Genomic DNA, 19,857 nt, shown 5'->3' on the forward strand with positions numbered 1-19,857 from the left:
ACAAATACATACATAATATGTACATATTATGTAGTATGTACATATTATGGCGATAAGATAATTCTCAAGCCCGTTCGGATTACCGCGTCTTTCGGATTACCTAGCCTGTGTTCGGATAATCGAGACCCTACTGTATATTACCATTGCTGACGATTGTATAATTTGTATCTTTGACAGATGCTGATTTTTTAGTGAAATATTGGTGTAATGATATTTCTTTGTTTTTGTTATTTTACCCATACTGTTCTAAAGAGAATATAACGTTTTTCAAAAATAGAAAATATTCATCAGTTATTAGTTATGACCATGGACCAATATGGAATAGAAACTCGAATTCAATACGATGTTAGATTCTTGTTTACCAGTTTAAGGCGCATTCACAGCTACGTCGTGTGTCGGGTCATACGATGTGAAGAAGTGGGCAGGGTAACTATAGTTACAATGTTAACCACCATATTGTTTTGAAATTACCAATTTGTTATCAGTAATCACAATCATGTCATTTTAGTCAATATTCAATAATAATAGTGATAGTAAATTAATAATCTATAACCACTCTTTAACCGCTTATACCTGAAACGACAAAAGTTGAGATGTATTCAATTCTAGGTATCCTCGGTTTATACTTGGTTATACCAACTTAACAAAAGTTAAACGTCCAATCAGAATGCGATTTGACCAACACGACACGACACACGACGTAGCTGTGAATCCGGCTTTATCCGTATAACTGTCTAACCTCATCTTATTATTCTTATATCATATCTTGCCATCTTGGTATGACCATTGATTATACATAGATGACGCATACTAATATCAATGGTACGACGTACGATTACAGTTATTTTAGTCGTAAATTAATAAATAGTATAAATAACTAGTATTGTAGAATAAATGACGTAAAGTTATTACTATTATGGAATTTTTTTTATCTTATCGGTAAATGTGCTAATGACTAGTGACTATAGTCGATGCGATCGGTCTCGGTCGTTCATTATCCATAATAATATGCAGTTGAGCAACGAGCGGTATAAAACGCGGTATTTTATAAAAAAACTCAATGATAAAATGGATTATACTAAAAAGTATATATTATACTTGTATATATATTACTTATATTAACCTAACCAACTCCGCCGCGGTACATGACGTGTTCGTGTGCGCATGTGCGTACGTTCGTTCATATTCTATGGCAGGTGGGTGGGTAGGTGGTTTTTGTGGGCTGGCAGGCCGATGGATGGGCGGGGATGTTGGATGACAGTCCATCCAATAGAATATCCATTCCTCCCATACTCAGTAGGCACGCTTGGTAGGTGCGTGCCTGTTGCGCCTATATCGAACAACCGGTGGTGGAAACCGCCGCCGCCGTCGTTGGGACTTATAAAACGGCACGCACAGGCCACATCAGAACTCATTGCGCGTTTATCATCTGTCTATTTTATTTACTTGTTTAATTTTAGCGTTGTTCTGTCTGTGGATCATACCATCCATTTCTAACGATAATTACCGTTTATGATTCGAATTACTTCATTTTCTCGCCGAACCCACACTACGATGGCGTCCACGACAAGTTTATTAATTTTGCTGTTGATCGCATCTCCCATGTTAACAATCTCCGAAAAGCTTCCCGAGATGTTTCCATCAGAACCTGCACAGGGCAATCATTTTCGAGGTAAGCAATTATAATACATAAACCATAAAAACAAATGGATATTATTTTTGCATGTAGGTATAAGGTACGTTTATATCGTTAAAAACTATATTTTTTGTTTTTACCGTTATTATTATATTGTTGTTTTATTAATTTAAATAATTAATTATATTATTTTTAGTTACTTCAATATAATTGTTATAAATGATCTATAAATTATATAGGTACTTATCCAATATTTCCCAATTTTACTCAACTAATAATAATAACAATAGTAATAATAATATGATACGCAAAGGATATTAGCAGTACATATAGAAATTTTTATTTTTAAGTTTATATTAGGTATTTGTAAAATGTTGGAACTTTTATTTTATATATATTTGTGTATATAATTTATACATGTGCAAAATATTGTTATCATCCTTGACGGTACTTTTTGAGTAAATTTAGATAAAAAAAAACCTTGAAAAATAATAACTACCAAATCGCACTTTAACTTGTCAAGTGTACATGTTTATTTGCTCTTTTTCATTTTTTATTAACAGTTATGCGCAAATCTATTATTTATAGCCTAATATTGTATTTTTTCTATCCGCCTCACAAAAATAAATTATGATAAATAAATCCATTACAAAAAGCCATTTTATTTTGCTAATTTCGTATTCAAATTTTTGACCCAGTCTTAAATAATATATTATTTAATAATTATTATTGGCCTGCGACTAGCAGTTAAATTAATTTTTATCTGTAATAATCACCACAGACGCGTAGATAGGTACTAATAATAATTTCCTCGTCCGTTGGATATATTACACCTACTAATTTTTTCATGAGATACAATCTTAATTTCTTAATAATAATACGCAGCATTATATTATCGTTCACATAGTAAGGTTTTTTTTATTATAATTTTATATTGCTTATTTTCATGATAAAATCTCATGTTTTACTTAAAGACTAGTCTTAAAAGCAGTAGTAGTATTAAGTAAAAAAAAATACTTATAAATTATAATATATTGTTTATTGTCTAGGTATATACATTTATCTTAACCACTTACTTTTATATCTTGAATTTTTGTTTTTTTTTATTGATTTGGACAAAAAAATTGGTAATAGTTAGTGAATTCCGTTTGTTAGAAGACATAATTTAATTATATAATTAAAAGTTTAATAAGTAATAACTCGTAATAATAAATAAATACCACAATTTTACATGATTGTTCAAATATGATATTGTGATGTCAACGTTAATACAACCAAAAACCAAGTGAACAATAAGTCTTGTGTATGAACTATTATTATAAACAACTTTCAAAATACCCAAAATTCGTTATCGTGTTACCTCGTGTTCTACTAATTGCGGTCGAATAAAATATTATTGTGCGACGTGTATGCTCTATACTTATATACCTAGTTATATTCATACATTTATTGTCATTACCTATATTTTATCGATTACGGCAACGGTTACGAAAGTCGATAAACAGCAAACGTGAAGACAACACTATATTAAATTATTAGTATTGTACTATTATGTTATGTGTTATGCATAATTATTTATTACAAATAATATTAGAAAATATGACATATAGGTAATAGATCAAAAATGAAAAACGCGATTTTTTCGGCCATGTGGGCCGGGGGGGTTTGAACCCCCAAAACCCCACCCTTGCTCACGGACCTGCTATATTTAATATATTGGCATAATCAAGGTCCATGGACATAAATTATAAAATAATAGAGAAGGAATTTTTACTTTTTTTATTTATTTGAAAAATCGAATTTTAATAAAATTCTCAGGTGGTGCGTTTGCACCACCTGCCCCCCCCCTACGGGCGTGCCTGTTTATCTGATTATCTGATTATATATATCCATATCTATCTCTATATTTGTATTATTATTATTGTATGCATATATGGCAGAAGACAGACATTCAAACATTCATAGATATATATATACGCTGATATTATATATATGTATTTGCGCTGACCAAGTAATAATTATTATTTAGGATCATTAACATTAAATACATATACATTATTTAAATTATATAGATATTATTGTGTTGATAATTTTAGGGCCTGTTGATATACAATGTTCATAGTTCTGTCAGTTTCACAATATATATGTTAAGATTTTTAGGATTACCCCCTCTTGAACATTCCACATATAACTGACCATGGTCGAAACATGGTGTGTCAAGCAGAAGTCCTGTGGACATTAATGATTGTTCTTGAGATTTGTTTATTGTAAACGCGAATGCAAGTTTTACCGGAAATTGTAATCTTTTAAATTCATATGGTATATCATTAGGTTTAATTGTTATTCTTGGTAGGTATAAATATTCACCTTTTCTCACATCCTATTAATATTGTAGCTCCTATCATCTTGTTTCTTAAATCTTTTACAATTAACTGCGTTCCATTGCATAATTTGGGTGGATTAATATTTCTTAAAAGCATATGGGTGCTCCAATTTTCAAAGTTAAAATATGAGAAGGCAACCCCGAAATATCCAAGGAATTTAAGAATTCCATGGGGTAGGGTATTATATCATCGGGATTGCATACAGTATCGATTGATTTGTATATTTTACTTTCTCTTGGATGAGAGTTCAATATATCCTTATTAATATAATTTACTTAATTATTTGTTGGGGCAAGAATGGCTCTTTCACAAGACTATTCACGATTGATATAATTATTTTGTATATCAGGAAATACGTTTTTTATCAAAGATTCTATTGAATTGACAATATTGCAGAAATTAGTTGGGAATTCGATCGTTCCATCTAAATTTTCAGACCATTTTCCATTACCAAAGAGAATTAATTGTTCTGAAAACGCTTTCAATGTAGGATTATGCGTTAAACATACCCTCATGTTTTTATTTAGCATTATAATTTCTGTATGTTTCCAAAGATAAACATTTTTCAAACAAGCATCAATTTGGTCAGCCGGTGTTCCTCGTGTTATTATTGGTAGTGTCTGTCGGAAGTCGCCAGCTAAAATAACAACCACTTTTCTCATTACAGATTTGTTGTTGTTTAAATCTTATAGTTTTACGTAAAGCTTCGGGTCCTTTTTTATTCATCATCGTACATTCATCCCAAACTGTTACTTTAGTTCTTTTTAGTAATTTAGAAGTTGCAAGAATATCTATAATATTATAGTAGGCTATTCTGTTAAGTTAAAGTTCTAGGTAAATTGAAAGAGGTGTGTTGACGAGTGAAGCGTGGAGGGTCATTTGAAGGAATTAGAGAGAGAAGGTGCGGTTAGTCAATTTGCCCATTTAATAACTTGGATAAAAATGTTAGCGATATTCAAGCGTAATTGGACCAGCTCCACGACGATTCTTCGCTGTCACAATAAACGTATATTATCTACATTAAAACCAGTAACCAACTATAACCAAATCATCGACCTACCTATATACTGCCATATTTGTAAACATCTGTTATAACAATATTGTACCTATGTAAACATTATAATATGCTTATAATTTAATGTTGAATTTATCTTCTTTTCTATAACCGTCTTAGAACAAATCAAAAGATCCTGCCCACCTTTTGGAAATCCGGACGAGAGATTTAGCGTAAAGGTGTTGGGCACTACGTCACCGGTGATAGGTGGATGCGCCTCTATGGTACCACCAAATTCTGACATATTGCAATCGTTTAATTTGTGGCTGGGCAATCATAAAACCGTGGACGGTGGAAAATGCGGTGACAAAAGTACGTACAACAAATAATTATTATTACAGCATAAGAGTGATGGGAGGCGGTCCTTCGCCACGTCATTTGGTCCAAGAAACATGTTCTCATCTAAATTCGGTTGTATATTAAGTATATTATAATATATTGCTGATATTTTTTTGTGTAAAATAAAATACGCAAGCAATAAATACCTTTTAATTTCACATCAAATTGTGTCTATTGTGACAGTAATTTCACTTATTTATTTCATATTTAATTTGAATAGTCGTTTATAGACATAATATATAAATAATACTCCAACGCAATAACTTATCACTCATTATTTTAATTTGGGTTCGATTTATCAGCAGTGTTGAAAATTATCTAGTAAATAATAAAATAACCTAGATGAATAATAACTCATCTAATGTTTTATTTGGATAACAATTTTGACATTTATCTATTGATTAAGTTTATCTAATTTAAGTAAATGTAAATTATATTTATCTTTATCTGTATCTAGACAAATTTATAAAGAACTATCTGTATCTTATATTCTTATTTAAATACAATTTTCATTATCTTTTCTCAACAATTATTTCTCACCTCAAACTACCTTCATAGATTCAAATTTGAATTAAAATAATAAGCGAGTAACTATTGCATTGACATTGTTTATCCATAATATTGTTAAATCTTTAGACTAGGTAGACGTTTGAAATCGTCTGAAGTACGAAATAATAGGTAATAAGTTTTAATTAAAATCGAAAAGATTGGTATCACTTGTCGTGTGACGCGATCGGTTGTCCACTTAATATAATCCCATAGTTCAGAGGTTCTCAAACTTTGCAGGCCAGGCTCCCCCCCCCTTTTAGTTAACCCCAGACCTGAGCCCCCTCCTCATAAAAATAATTTTAATAGTCATGTTTAGAGTAAAAAAATGTTAAAAACAACACGCACTAGAATAAAATAAAATTTATTATTTATTATAAAATATATTTAGCAGTTATCTGTTTTTAATCACAGTTTCGTCTTACTAGGCAAAATATTATTTATTATAGAATACATTTTTTTGTTTTGTTTCAGAAAACATATTTAGTGTATAATATATCATATTTTAAGCTAATGCTATATAAATAAATTATATCTTTTACATTTTACCGTCAGTGAACATAAATAATATCTTTCGAGTCTCAAATATAATACAAATATAGTTGTCTTGTAAAACAAGATGTAAAACACCAGGTGTAGTTGTAGCTCTATAAGACTTACCCATATGACGCCTATGACCCCAATATAATAATAGGAACATCTAAACATAATAGGTATGACTTTTACGCGCGCAAACATGCACACGAAATTAGTGCTTAACATTAAGTCTTAATAGTTAATTCGTCAAAAAAAAAACTGTTTCCTAAAATAGGTAATATATTATATTCATCATACTCTTGTATTTTTTTGTTATCGCATTAATAGATATGGACCACTTCATGTTCGATTGTATGGCGAAACACCCATTCTTTACAGATGAAGACACACTCGAGGGTTGGTATGTAATGTTATACGACCGGATGGCCAGGTGGTCTGGGCGTCAAGACTACAGATGTGCTGTGAGTATATAATGTTAACACATACCTATTCTGTATAAAATTATGTTATCACATTAGATTAGTCAATTATCTACGAAAACCAATTTAATTAATTAACTGTGGGAATAGAGGGACTTACTCAAACGACGTCGTGAATTCACACACTCGTTTTAATTTTATGCGAGTGATAGGTAGTATAACACATATTATAGGTGTACTGGATAAGCTATAAAAAATATTTTGTTTCCAGAAAGTTCAAAATGCTCACATTTAAAATTAAAAACAAATAATATTTTTTTATTACAGAATAATAGATAGGTATCACTAGCAAACAATACCTCTGTCTAAATTGCACCTAGCACCTCCCTCGGCATTGCCCAACTTAAAACAATAGATACCTATTGAATTAATAAGGTTCTCATATTGTGCATATACAAACAAATCTAATTGATATTAAATTCTAATCGGAGTGAATGTAATGATTTTACAGTGGTTTTTTCGTTCTGTCATAAATATTTAAACAATAGAAATGATTCAATTCTCAACTTGAACATTTTATCTAATAGAAATATTAACGTACGTATAGTTGGTACCTTGAGAAGAAAAATTGAATATTCCTATTAATTTTATTAACACAATGTCTGCGCTCAGAATCTTTTATTGTCTGCTATGATTTATCATTGAATTTAAATATAGCAACGACTTGCTTGACAATTATTACTGTACAGTAAAGCGGTATTCACTTGTCCATCTTTTTTAAACACAAAATAGTAAATACAGAATAAAATAGAATGTTTTGCGATTTTTTGGTTATGAGTCATAAATTATGACTTAATTAAACATCCATACATTACATAATGTATATATTTATTAAAGTAAACAATTGTTTGTATTATGTCAAAAATAACGTCTAAACATCAACTAATCGCCAACAGCAATCAGAAACTTACCCATAGTTGTCTTTGAAAAAACAATCATATTTGACGATAAAACATTTGAAATTATAGTTACAGTAGATTGCTGATCGCTATTTATCGATGACTTTGAATTTGTATGCCACGTCATCTAACTATAAACTTATTACAGTGAAATATGCAAACCAAACACAAAATAACGTTGATAGTTAGGACTAGGGTTGGGTCTTTGGTGTACTTATGTTATTTTATAATTTAAATGTACGTTACAGTTAATTTACCTATTTCTTTCTGTTTCTGTTTACCTTATTGCAGTTATATGAAACAGTCAAAGAAGACCCACCATTGATCAACATGGTAATTAGTGCGAACCAATCGTGCCATGGTCTTTTAAAGAGAATTGAACAACCTGAGCATACCGTTCCTAAGGGACTCCGTCATTTTTCTGATGGGTCGGTAGCTCTTCAGTTCAACAAAGACTTGCCACAAAAGCGCGTACGGAGAAAAATACAGTCAGAAGTAGAAAGTGGCGGATACAGGTTAGTGTTGTAGCGACCACATTACACATCATATAATTTAATCATTATATTATAACATCGTATTCATTAGCGTACCCAGGAATTTGTTAATTGGGGTTTATACCTACTCACAATGCGCAATTGCAAAACTTTATTTTTATTTAGTTTCCACATTCAAGTATAATATACCTCGTTAACTTCATAACTAACATACTATATATTATGATACAATCATGCAAATGATTGTTACATTTAAATTGAAGAACTCCATTAATTATTTTTTGATATTTTAATTTTAAAGCAACATTATTATATAATAGTGTTTTATTATTTAAATGAAAATATGTTTTTTTTTTTTGATTTAATGAAAAACCAATTCAATTAAAATTTTTTTAGTGCATTCGATTAGCAACCCTAAAAGGGCTAATATTCAAATATTATTTAACCATACCAACAGTTTAAGTATTTGTATGGATATTTAAAAACAAATATACCTACGAGTATATCATTAGTAGAGATCAAATGTTCATAGTAAATGGTATAATTCTCAAATTTTTCGTTTCATTTTGTTCAATTTAGAAAGAAAAGGGAATTGGTTATCGAGGAAGATCGTATCAAGAAAGGCATAAATAATCGAAAAAAGAGGTGTTACTATCCTAATCAACGTGATGAGCTAAAAAGAATAGAACGTGGTGAATCGATATATGTTAACAAAATTGGTCAAAAATACCCCGACTCTTTGAACAAAACTGCAACTACTCCGTCCAAAGTCGTACAATGAAAACAAAGAAACGTGAAACATTTATTTAATTTTAAGCCCAGACAGCAATTACACATTGTAAAATATTATCAAAACATTGTAAAATTAATAGTAATATTATAGTTAATGTTTCCAAAATATTGTCAAAAAATTTCATAACATTACAAAAACGTTATCACAAAGTTTTTTGGCCATATTTATAAGATCATGGTAACCTTAATTTATTATTAAGGTTACCATGATCTTATATTAAAAATAGTATAACAACATTATCTCAATTAAATTACTTTAATATTATATGATTATTAAAATATTACTTATCCAACTGGAAAATCCTAAACAGTAATTAAACATTTTTTTATATAAATTTAAGCAGTGTTAGAATTATGTAGTTATTAAATAATACATTATAACCTGATGTATAAATCATGTATGAATTCGAATTTTCCAAATAATGACTACTTAAATATATTAAAATTATTATTTTTCTTGAAACCAGCTACCCTTTATTCATTTCAAAAAAGGAAATAATTAATTATATACTGACAATTAACAGAACAAAAAAATAAAAAATCCTTTATTTATATATGATATTATATAAGAATGCATTTATTGTATAGATGACTAATTAAAAGCTAAAATACTTTTTGATAAAAAATAAAATTATTATTTGAGATTTTTTGCTTCTTTTTTTTTAATCTGAAAGGTGCACGAGACAGCAAAATACCCAAACAGTTGTTTATGTCTTTTTCTGAATCACTGTTATATTTAACTGATTTTTTGATTGAATCTGGAAAAAGAACAACATAAATGTTTAAAAAAATATGATATAATATAATAATACCAAGCAGTAATTAAATAAGTAAGAGCAGCACAAATTTAAAAACTAAAATAAATGAAAACAGTTGATACATTTTAATTCCTCACCTATTATCACACGATAACTCAAAATACTGGAAAATGAAAGTTTTTGTTTGAACCCGAATAATGAATAATATGACAATATTTTATCGTCAAACATACGTCCCACTACTCTTCGAACACTGTTGCACAAGTCATTATTATCGATTAAAACAGACAATTTGGTAACCTGAAAAAAACGTAACTATAACACACTATAACTCAAACATACGTCCCACTACTCTTCGAACACTGTTGCACAAGTCATTATTATCGATTAAAACAGACAATTTGGTAACCTGAAAAAAATGTAACTATTATTATATAAAAATTGAAAAATGTTTGAAGTGTACCAACGATATTTTAAAATCAGCAACTTTGAGGTTATCTTCCAATGCTTTTAATTCGCTTTCACTTTTAACTGGCAATATTTGAACAATATTGAATTCATCATAACTTGATGATGTTGAATTAAGATTGTTGTTACTATTATTCATTAAGACTTCAATATTTGTATAATTTGATCGAACCATATTACTCATTAACCCAATTTCATACTTCAAATTTATTAAATTGGTTATGACAAATTTTTGAAAATCATCTAAAATATAAAATTTTACAAATATTATAGTATTATATTTTTAGGATTATTAATTCAAATATGGGGTTATTATTTGGACTATGAGAGCAAAATAATTTAGATGTCTATCAAAATCTTTTCTAAAATTATTAATTACAATAGATTTTATGGTTTAAGTATGATTAACTAGTATGTGAATATAAAATAAAATGGACCCACCCGGTGGAACCCTAATCGATATTTTTCATCTAGAAGTAAACAACTTTATGAATCATATGTTTTTCTTAATAATGTAACCACTACAGTAAACTAACTGTTTAAAATTTATTTTCTCAGAAAAAAATGTCCATCTATACCAAACACATATTTATGCTAATATATATATACAAAAATACTTATTAACACAATGTGAATTCTTTCTTAGAGTTATAATTGTATTTACAATTTATAATTTCAGTATGAACCCAATTATTAAAGTTTAAATTACATAATACATTAAATTATAAAATTTATAAAATTTATAGCATTTTTTAATGTTATGATTTATATTAATCTTATTTATTCTTGAATAAATACTAATTTGTATTGTGGAATAATTATAATAAATTACACAATATATATAACGTAAATATTATTATAGCTAGTAAACTGTTAAAGGTTTGAATATATTTTTTTAAATGTTGACAAATTCCAAGTGATTGATCCAACTGAAGGGTCCAGTGCAACAACCTGGTATGTCCACTTTTGGAAATTGTTCAGGAGAAGAAAAAAACATTTAAATTCTTTAATATTTGTCATACACTTTATGTTTATAAAGAAAACATTTAGCATTCCTTTTTCTTTATTGATATTATGTATTCAAATTATATTTATATTAACACAAAAAATGTTATGACCTATAAATAAGATAAATTTATGGACTTACCAGGTTTCTTGCTCTGAAATTTGGTTTTTTTCATTTTTAGTAAGATATACAATTTATTATATCGTTAATATGTGTGGTATTTTTTATATTTATTTTGAAAACATATAGCATTCATTATTATGAATCAATAATATGAATTAAAATTGCAATTATAATAACACAAAAAAAGTTATGACCTTATAATAGGATAAATGTATGGACTTACTCATAAAATTGATTTTTATCATTTATCAGTATAACCAACATAATTAGTTTCGGAGCAAAAACCTTGTATGTCCGGACATACCAGGTTCTTGCTCTGAAATGAAATAACCTGGTAAGTCCATTTTGCTTATATCTCCGTAACTAATAATCGGACATACCGGTTTGTTACACCGAATTGTATAGATTTATTTCCTCATAAAGAAACCACGATAAAAATTTTTTTTGAAAAAGTGGACATACCAGGTTGTTGCACTGGACCCTTCATACTGTCAATCTATTTACTTGTGAAATATGAGCTATGATAAACTATTTATTTAGAATATGGAATATTTATTAGGTATGTATTGTAAAAATATATATATAATAGTTATATTGAAAATGTGTTTAATATAATGCAAACACCAAACATAATATGGGGAATTATAAATATTTTCATTGTTTTAATTATTTTATAACTAATAACATAAACCTCAATATTATCAAATAGTATTAATCAATATATATATAGCTATATCTAAAACATTTAGTACAGTTTTAATTATAAGATTATATTGATTGCATTACACAAAGCATATTATAATTATTATATTGTGACGTATTACATATTAAATTAATAAAAAAAAGTAAACTTACCATCGGTTTCTTTGAGTGTATATAATTATCATTAACGACACTGTTTCCTGAACCAAATTTTAGTTTCATCAAGTTGCTTATAGAATCTAACAATTTAAAAGTTGTTATAAATAGTGAAATAATTAGAAATTTATTTTTAAATCTATACCTGATTTCTCATTTTTATTGTCTTCATTATTTGCAAATAATACTCTTTTTATCTGCATACTATTACCATCAATACTTTTTTTATAGACCACAGTTGTCTTTTTCTACACTCCATTTGCCACTAGAAGAATCGATGAATTGAATTTCATGATCACTTGTGTTTACTTTATTTACATCAGATATAATTTTACTATTGCCACTTTCAGGAGAATTTAATTTTGAATTACTACTATAACGTTTATAACTGATATTTTTCCCTGGAGACAAGTACTTTTTTCCAGCAGAATCATTGTCACTATCGTAACTATCAGAGACTAAAAATAATATAACATGTATTTAATAATTAATAATATTCTAAAATGTATCAATGTTTAAATTTAATAAATTATTCAAATTACTTTTATCAAATACAGAATTAATTTTAGGTTTCTAAATTGGATCTTTATCAGAATCATCTCCACAATTATTATCTACATAATCTTTAACTTCAAGTTCAGATTTTTCTGGTGTATGTTGCTCTAAAAAAAATTATACACACATCATTTTAACGCAATAATATAAAGTTATAACAAATTACTAACAACCTGTCAATACATAAAAGGTATGGATTATCAGAACAAAAAAGTTAATTAAAATTAATGAAAAAATAGTGTGAAGTACATATAAAACCAATTAAATGATTATAAATAGGATTAATATTTAAATTACAGTAGAAGTCGCTTAATAGAAACACAGATGATAATTGATTTAATCGAATTATTGAAACAAAATTTATATGGAAGGACTAATATGTATAATAAATAAAACCAATCAGTTGATTGACAAATTTTACCTTGGTCCAAAAGTGCTTCTACTCACTAGGTACTGTATAATGTATATATTAATTAAATATAAAAATAGTAATTATCAAGGTACCTTTCATCAGTCTATATCTTGGTGGAAAGGTATCTGTTATGCTGTGTGATGACTTTAACATTTTTCTTTTCAAGTTTGGAGATACACTTAAAAATTTTTGTCTTCGTTTATGTTTGACTCTATCATCTTTTGTGGTAGATAAATCAGACGTATGTACTGCTATAATTGACTTTTATCTAGCTTCTGATAAACTCGCTAAAATTTTATAAGAATTAATAACAATAATCAAAATAAATTAAACATTGAAAATTATATAATAAAATTATACCATTACTTATGTCTTTAAATTTTTATTCTTCAACCTTTGGTACCTGGGATCATATGTCAAGTTGTATTAGAAATTATGTTATGCTCATATACAGGGTGATTCTTTTATCAAACAACACTCATTATTTCAAAAACTATTGAATTTTTTCAAATTTTTTTTTTTTCAAAATTTTGGAACCATCTTGTTCTAGAACTATATATTTTTTAAATATTTTCACCCTTATATTTATCAGGTTAACCATTATCAACTTTTGATTTTCAAATGACAACCTATACTTAAAATTTGATAAACTAAAAAGGCTATTTTTTCAATGAATTTTCACGTTTAAATTTTCATTTTTCGTCAATTCGTTTACAAGATATAGCCTCCCAAAGTTGGGTGGTTTTGGGTGGTGTTTGTGTGTTATAGGTGTATGTTAGGTGGTATTTACACACAAACACCATATAAGTGTTGTTTGATAAAAGAATCACCCTGTATATGCTATCATAGGTAGTTAAGAAAGTAGTGATAAAAAGATAAACTATTTTTAACAATGTTTTGTGTATTACCAAGGGACATTCATTGAAAGAATCCACATTTAGTAAAATTTCTGGATTTGAGAATGTTGAGACTTCAGCAGCTTGTTGGATAGAATTTAATTTAACTCTAGAGCTTTTTATCTGTAAAATATATATTCTAATTTATATTTTAAGTGTTGAGATTGTATTTATAATTAAAACTATGTATCTATATCATTAATACCTATTACCTACCATGCTATGTCTAAAGTATCCACTATTTTGCGTTGTTGTATTGAAATAAAAATAATTTAGTTCACACTAGTCGGTGGACTAAGATATTTTGTAGGCACTGCATCAGCTTTAAGCTTTTTAATTTTGCAAGGATCCTGCCTTAATTTGGATATTATGGTTTCTCCTTCATTGTATTTGGAGAGAAATGTTTTGAACAAACTCGTGCTGTTGCACAAATTACGCAATGTTTAATTGTCCCTTCATTAAATAAAAATGCTTAACAGTATACTATGTGATGACTTACCATCATTCACTATATTGTCAACTACACCACATGCGTTAAACCATTTTGCACGATAAGTGGGCGACTTTGGAACTCTGTAATAACTTACAGCCTTACCAAACCCTATGGCAGAACTATTTGAACAGCTAGGTACCATGCAGTTGGGCATTTTTATTTATAAAAATAAAATGAATAGATAACAACAATTTGCTTAAATAGCCAGGAAAATGTAGCGTCCCAGCATACAGGAGGACAAACGACTGGTGTTGAGGTAGATGGATTGAGTGTAATAAGTATAACAACTTAATTTGTGATTAATTATTAGATATTTATTTGATTACTATGTAAATAAAACACTTTTTACTGCACAAATGATTTAGTTGCAAAATATTCTAAGTCCAAATAATTAATTTGGACTGGTGTCTGGCGTAAAGGAACTTGCTCTGACTCTGGTGGCTCACGTCTGAATTGGGTCTAATCGGGGCTCTCCTATATAGTCCAGATAGTCCTACTCCCTGCGTTTCCTCTCCTATCGATAAGATACGTATGTGTCCATGGCCGAGTCGTGCAAAAGCGGACGTGCGTATCACTATAAGATACCGTAGCATCCCACGCTCGTGCGGCCGTTCGGTCACATCCTACTATTCGTGACACACGCCTAATATCAATAAACCCGATGCCCTAATTAGGTATCATACATTCATGGAAGGTTTATGTAGGTATATACATTATAAAGTGAAATGTTTTTTTTTTTAAATTTATTTATAATGTATATTCTATTAGTTGATAATATAATGTTCTTATGTTTTTTGAGTGAATAAATAAATTCAGTATCTATAAAATCAGTTGAAATTTAATTATTATTTTTCAAGGTAAGAGTATTAAAAAAAATGCATATGAATTATATTATTCTGTTTAACTAAATTACATATTGTAAATACAATATAATTAACATTACAAATATCAACACATATCTCTGAAACAAGTGTTAGGTATTTACCTTAATGTTAATGCTAGTTTTTCGGCCGGATTTATAGGTTCTTTATGTCTGTTGTACGAATTACATTTTATATCATCTTCTATTAGATTTAAAACATATGTGAATTGATCATAACTGAGTCTAAAAAACTCTCTGAATTTTCTCTGGTCACGGAATAAATGTTTCTCAATTAAAACACTGAAAAAACCTTCAGATTTTCTAGTTTGAAACATATCATGGACATTTTGGTTTTTTTTAAACATCAATTTCATAAGTAATTTTTCATCATCTATTTCTTCTAAAAGAAGAAGAAGTGTCTTCTTTTTCTGCAGATTAGTAAGTGACATGATATCTACGTCCTACACTGCACTGTATAAAATATTTTAGGTATTCACTATACACTATAAAATTAATAATTAACAATACACTGTTGACTGTTGAAACGTAGAAAACTACCGAAGGGCTCTAATAAATAACATTTTATTTTGTGTGAAAAATATGAGCAGTGCGTCTCTTGCAGCTGCGTTTAAATCCTAAGAAATCCGTGATCGGCCGCGCGTCCAAAATCTCGGACGCACTGCGGCAGCCGCATTGGCCGTGCGTCTAAAGACGCGTCCTAAGGAATCGCACCTTTAACAGGGCTATCACATATAAAATCACCAAATGATACTTTCATATTACAATTATTCAAAATAATACCATTGGTAACAACTTCTTTAGCTTCTGATATAAAATCAACAAGAAAATCATTGCTGTCCTCAGGTTTAGTATAACCATGGTAAATACCAACAGGAAAAACTGTTTTAGTTGTATCATTACTTATATATGCCAAAATGGGCCACAACTGACTATTGCTACTTTCAGCTATGGGTAATCCATCGATACCAATTATAATTTTAATTTCTGTCATATTACCTCTAATATCCTCATGCATGTCGAATTATTCCTGATGCTAGTCCAAAATGGTAATATTGACCAGGTTCAACAATACGAATACTTGATATTAACCGTGGAGTAGCTAACAATGTCCGAGTATCCCAAGGTAGCTCATTGGTATTAATTATTTCCCTTTGTTTCATAAAATACAATAATTTATTTTCAGTGCTTTGAGGAACATTGCACTCAATTATAAATCATCTTTAATACTACTACTACTTATACTATTAGTACTTTCTTTAGTATAACTAGAAGGTATTTTTATTGAATTATTATTAGACTGATCTGTATTAGATAAATTGCAGTTCTCATTGTCATTGATTTCTACAATATCTGGAATTTCATGCCATCATGGAATGAAGAAATGGAAGTTTCCTGTATAGATTGAGGATTATTTCCTGTGCTAGTGGGAGGGATATAAAGCGAATTGACAAATAGGCTTTATTCTCTTTCGATGATATCATTGTTATTGTCAGTACATATTTTAATATGCTGTAAAGAATCTAACTCTTTTTTAATTTTTCATAAGAAAAACAAAGCAAAGGGAAACTAGCACCGAAATGGCTAGGACCCTATATTGTTATAGAATCTCACCCAGACTCCCCAAATCTAAAAATACTAAAAAAGAATAAACCAGTCACTCTGCATAGAAATCTATTTAAAAAGTTTCGTGAAAGGAATTAAACTATGTTTCAGAATTAATATGATCATTCTACAACCTATACAATCTTCAATCAAGAATCTCGAAATGAGTGATTTCAACAGATCATTCACACCAATGTTTAATGTAACATTCTTCAAAAAAAAATCAAGCACTGTACTATGAGTCACATGGAGATATTAGATTATCACATCTCAACTGGAATTTGGTGACTTACCTCGATCTCGATACATTTATTTTGAAATACACCATGATAATGAAATACTATGAAGCGACTACGGATATTTGTAAGGAAATGACAGAAAATTTTGGAAGCGTGGAAATCTCTAACACTTGTGAACTATTCATACAACAGTTTTCTCGAGCAACATTACCCTACTTGAATGAAATTGACGCAAATCATCGTAGTTTGATGTTGTCCATTGATTATAAACAGACAGAAGACACTAGGATTCGCCGAGGGTTGGGAACTGCCTTTAGGCGTGTGGCCAACGTTCTACATGGCATGTGCTCAACAATCGACATTGAATTCATAATAACCAAAATAATAGAGTTAAATAGAACCAAAGCTAACAGCCTAAACTTGACTCCACAGAAGATAAGAATATTATAAACAGAAACATACCACACTACACAGCAAATTGAAAAGCAACAACAAAAGTTGAAGGAAAACCTTCATTTCTTACAACAACAAACAAATAGTAGTATTGAAAACATTAATAAACTAGAATTTAAATCCAGAATATTAGAACAAGCTTTTATATTTGAAGTGATATTGAACAAGTATGCATTTGAAACCCAGAACCTCGTAGCTGTTTTAAATGCAGCAGTAAACGGAAAATTACACACTAGTATGTTCACTCCACAAAAGCTATACCGAGAATTGTTAGAAATAAAAATGGAAATACCTATCGGAAATGCTCTCCCATTGGAAGTTAACACAGAAACTCTAATAGAATTTTACAGAATATCAGAAATCACAATAATTCACAAAAATAATTATTTAATATATGTTATGGAAATTCCTTAAGTATACTATGTATCACCCGATACCATTATCGATACAATACAATGTGAATACAATAATACTAATTGACCCAGAATTAGACTATATAGGATTTAGCAGAGACAATGAACATTTCCTAATGTTAAAATTAGAACAATGGGAAAAATGTATATAAGCAACACCCTACAAGATCTGTAAGGACATTCAACAAATCCACTACAGTGCAGCATCCGAGTTATGTGCTATCTCACTAATCACAAATCACCAACCAAGCTCAAATAATTGCAAGGTCAAGTTTTTATCCCTACATTCACCAATTTGGCATAAATTATCCCAAACTAACTCTTTGATATATTATAGTCAAACCGAGATAGGAACCATAAATTGCCAAAATTCATTACAAACATCTAAAATTGAAATTTCAGGGATAGGAATGCTGACTTTATCTCCCTATATGAAATCCATATAGGAAATTCTATACTTTTCACAACTAATCGACCAATTAAGAATACCCAGTATGATATTATACCAGATAATAATAAAAATAACTTAATGAAACTTTTGGAAGAATCTGTTAAGAATGTTTTACCCCAGAACGTTACGAACAACATCCTTATTAAAGATCTTAACCATTTAGCAAACATAACATCTGATATTAGTAAGCTTCCACAAGTTTCCTCAGAACCTCTATTAATATTAAAAATTGAATTTTATGTAATAATAATTTATGTATTTTCTATATTTTTCGCCATAACAATTAGTATAATCATTTATAAACTAAGAATTAATCGTATTAAAACATTCAACCTTGAGATACCAGATAGTAAATCAAGTATTAGTCAGGTCGATATTGAAGTATAAAATTAATTGTATTCAGTAATTTTATTTAAATTGGTACAATTTGTAATTTTTTTATTTTCTCTCTCTTACTGTAATGACACTGACCTCCTCAGAAAATTTCGGATCCTCGCAGACACTCAGGATTGGGTGAAACTCGGTGAACATAGGACCCCCGTGTTTCATTTAGTCTGGGGGGTGTTATAAACCCCTGAATCATATTATAAGATAATATTATTTTACATGATATTTTTAAGACCATCAGGAATAGTGTGTTATACGACGGTGAGACCGTGGAATCCGCTGACAGGATTTTGATTGTGACACGGAGCGTCGTCGTCCAACACACTATACGGGAGGCCAGGTAGTAGTCTTTAGTCTTCATATTAGGTACGTCTGAACCGATACGTTGTCATTAGCCATAGTAAATAATAAAATATAATTTTTATTAAATTATTTTGCGTACGTTATTTTATTTGTTGTGTAAAATCATAACAGACAACTGAAATTTTTGATTTTTCTGAGCATTGTTTTTGAAGTGTTGATAACATGTTTTTGGCCAAGTCAAAATACTTGAAAATTTAATACCAAGTTCCTCATAAGTTGGTCTTATAGTGATTCAAAAATTATAAGAATACATAAGCGCACAATTTTTTTTATTAACATTTGAAATTAAAATATTGATAAAAATTCGTCAGAATCATGAATATTTGCAAATTATTTT

At 29.0% G+C, this 19,857-nt stretch overlaps 1 protein-coding gene, 1 long non-coding RNA gene and 1 pseudogene across 2 annotated transcripts; 2 read left to right on the top strand and 1 right to left on the bottom strand.

Moving 5' to 3' along the window:
* Window positions 1-1,402: 1,402 nt before the first annotated feature.
* Window positions 1,403-9,291, top strand: LOC107170465 (uncharacterized). Its single transcript, XM_015520595.2, has 5 exons — window positions 1,403-1,672; window positions 5,195-5,386; window positions 6,824-6,957; window positions 8,166-8,389; window positions 8,948-9,291. Exons 1-5 carry the CDS (start codon window positions 1,513-1,515, stop codon window positions 9,147-9,149), a joined length of 912 nt encoding a protein of 303 aa, XP_015376081.2. The 5' UTR covers window positions 1,403-1,512; the 3' UTR covers window positions 9,150-9,291.
* Window positions 9,292-9,761: 470 nt separating this feature from the next.
* LOC149062174 (uncharacterized) lies at window positions 9,762-14,381 on the bottom strand. Its single transcript, XR_016189544.1, has 7 exons — window positions 13,433-14,381; window positions 12,916-13,035; window positions 12,519-12,831; window positions 12,371-12,456; window positions 10,386-10,629; window positions 10,056-10,327; window positions 9,762-9,918 (listed from the first exon to the last, which is right to left on the bottom strand). It is a non-coding gene; the product is annotated as an uncharacterized LOC149062174 (long non-coding RNA).
* A 2,336-nt stretch (window positions 14,382-16,717) lies between these two features.
* On the top strand, window positions 16,718-19,157 carry LOC149062175 (uncharacterized; annotated as a pseudogene).
* Window positions 19,158-19,857: the final 700 nt, after the last annotated feature.

Source organism: Diuraphis noxia, unplaced genomic scaffold, assembly GCF_037042655.1.
Source record: "Diuraphis noxia isolate RWA-SAM2 unplaced genomic scaffold, SU_Dnox_SAM2 contig0001, whole genome shotgun sequence".
NCBI lineage: Eukaryota > Metazoa > Arthropoda > Insecta > Hemiptera > Aphididae > Diuraphis > Diuraphis noxia.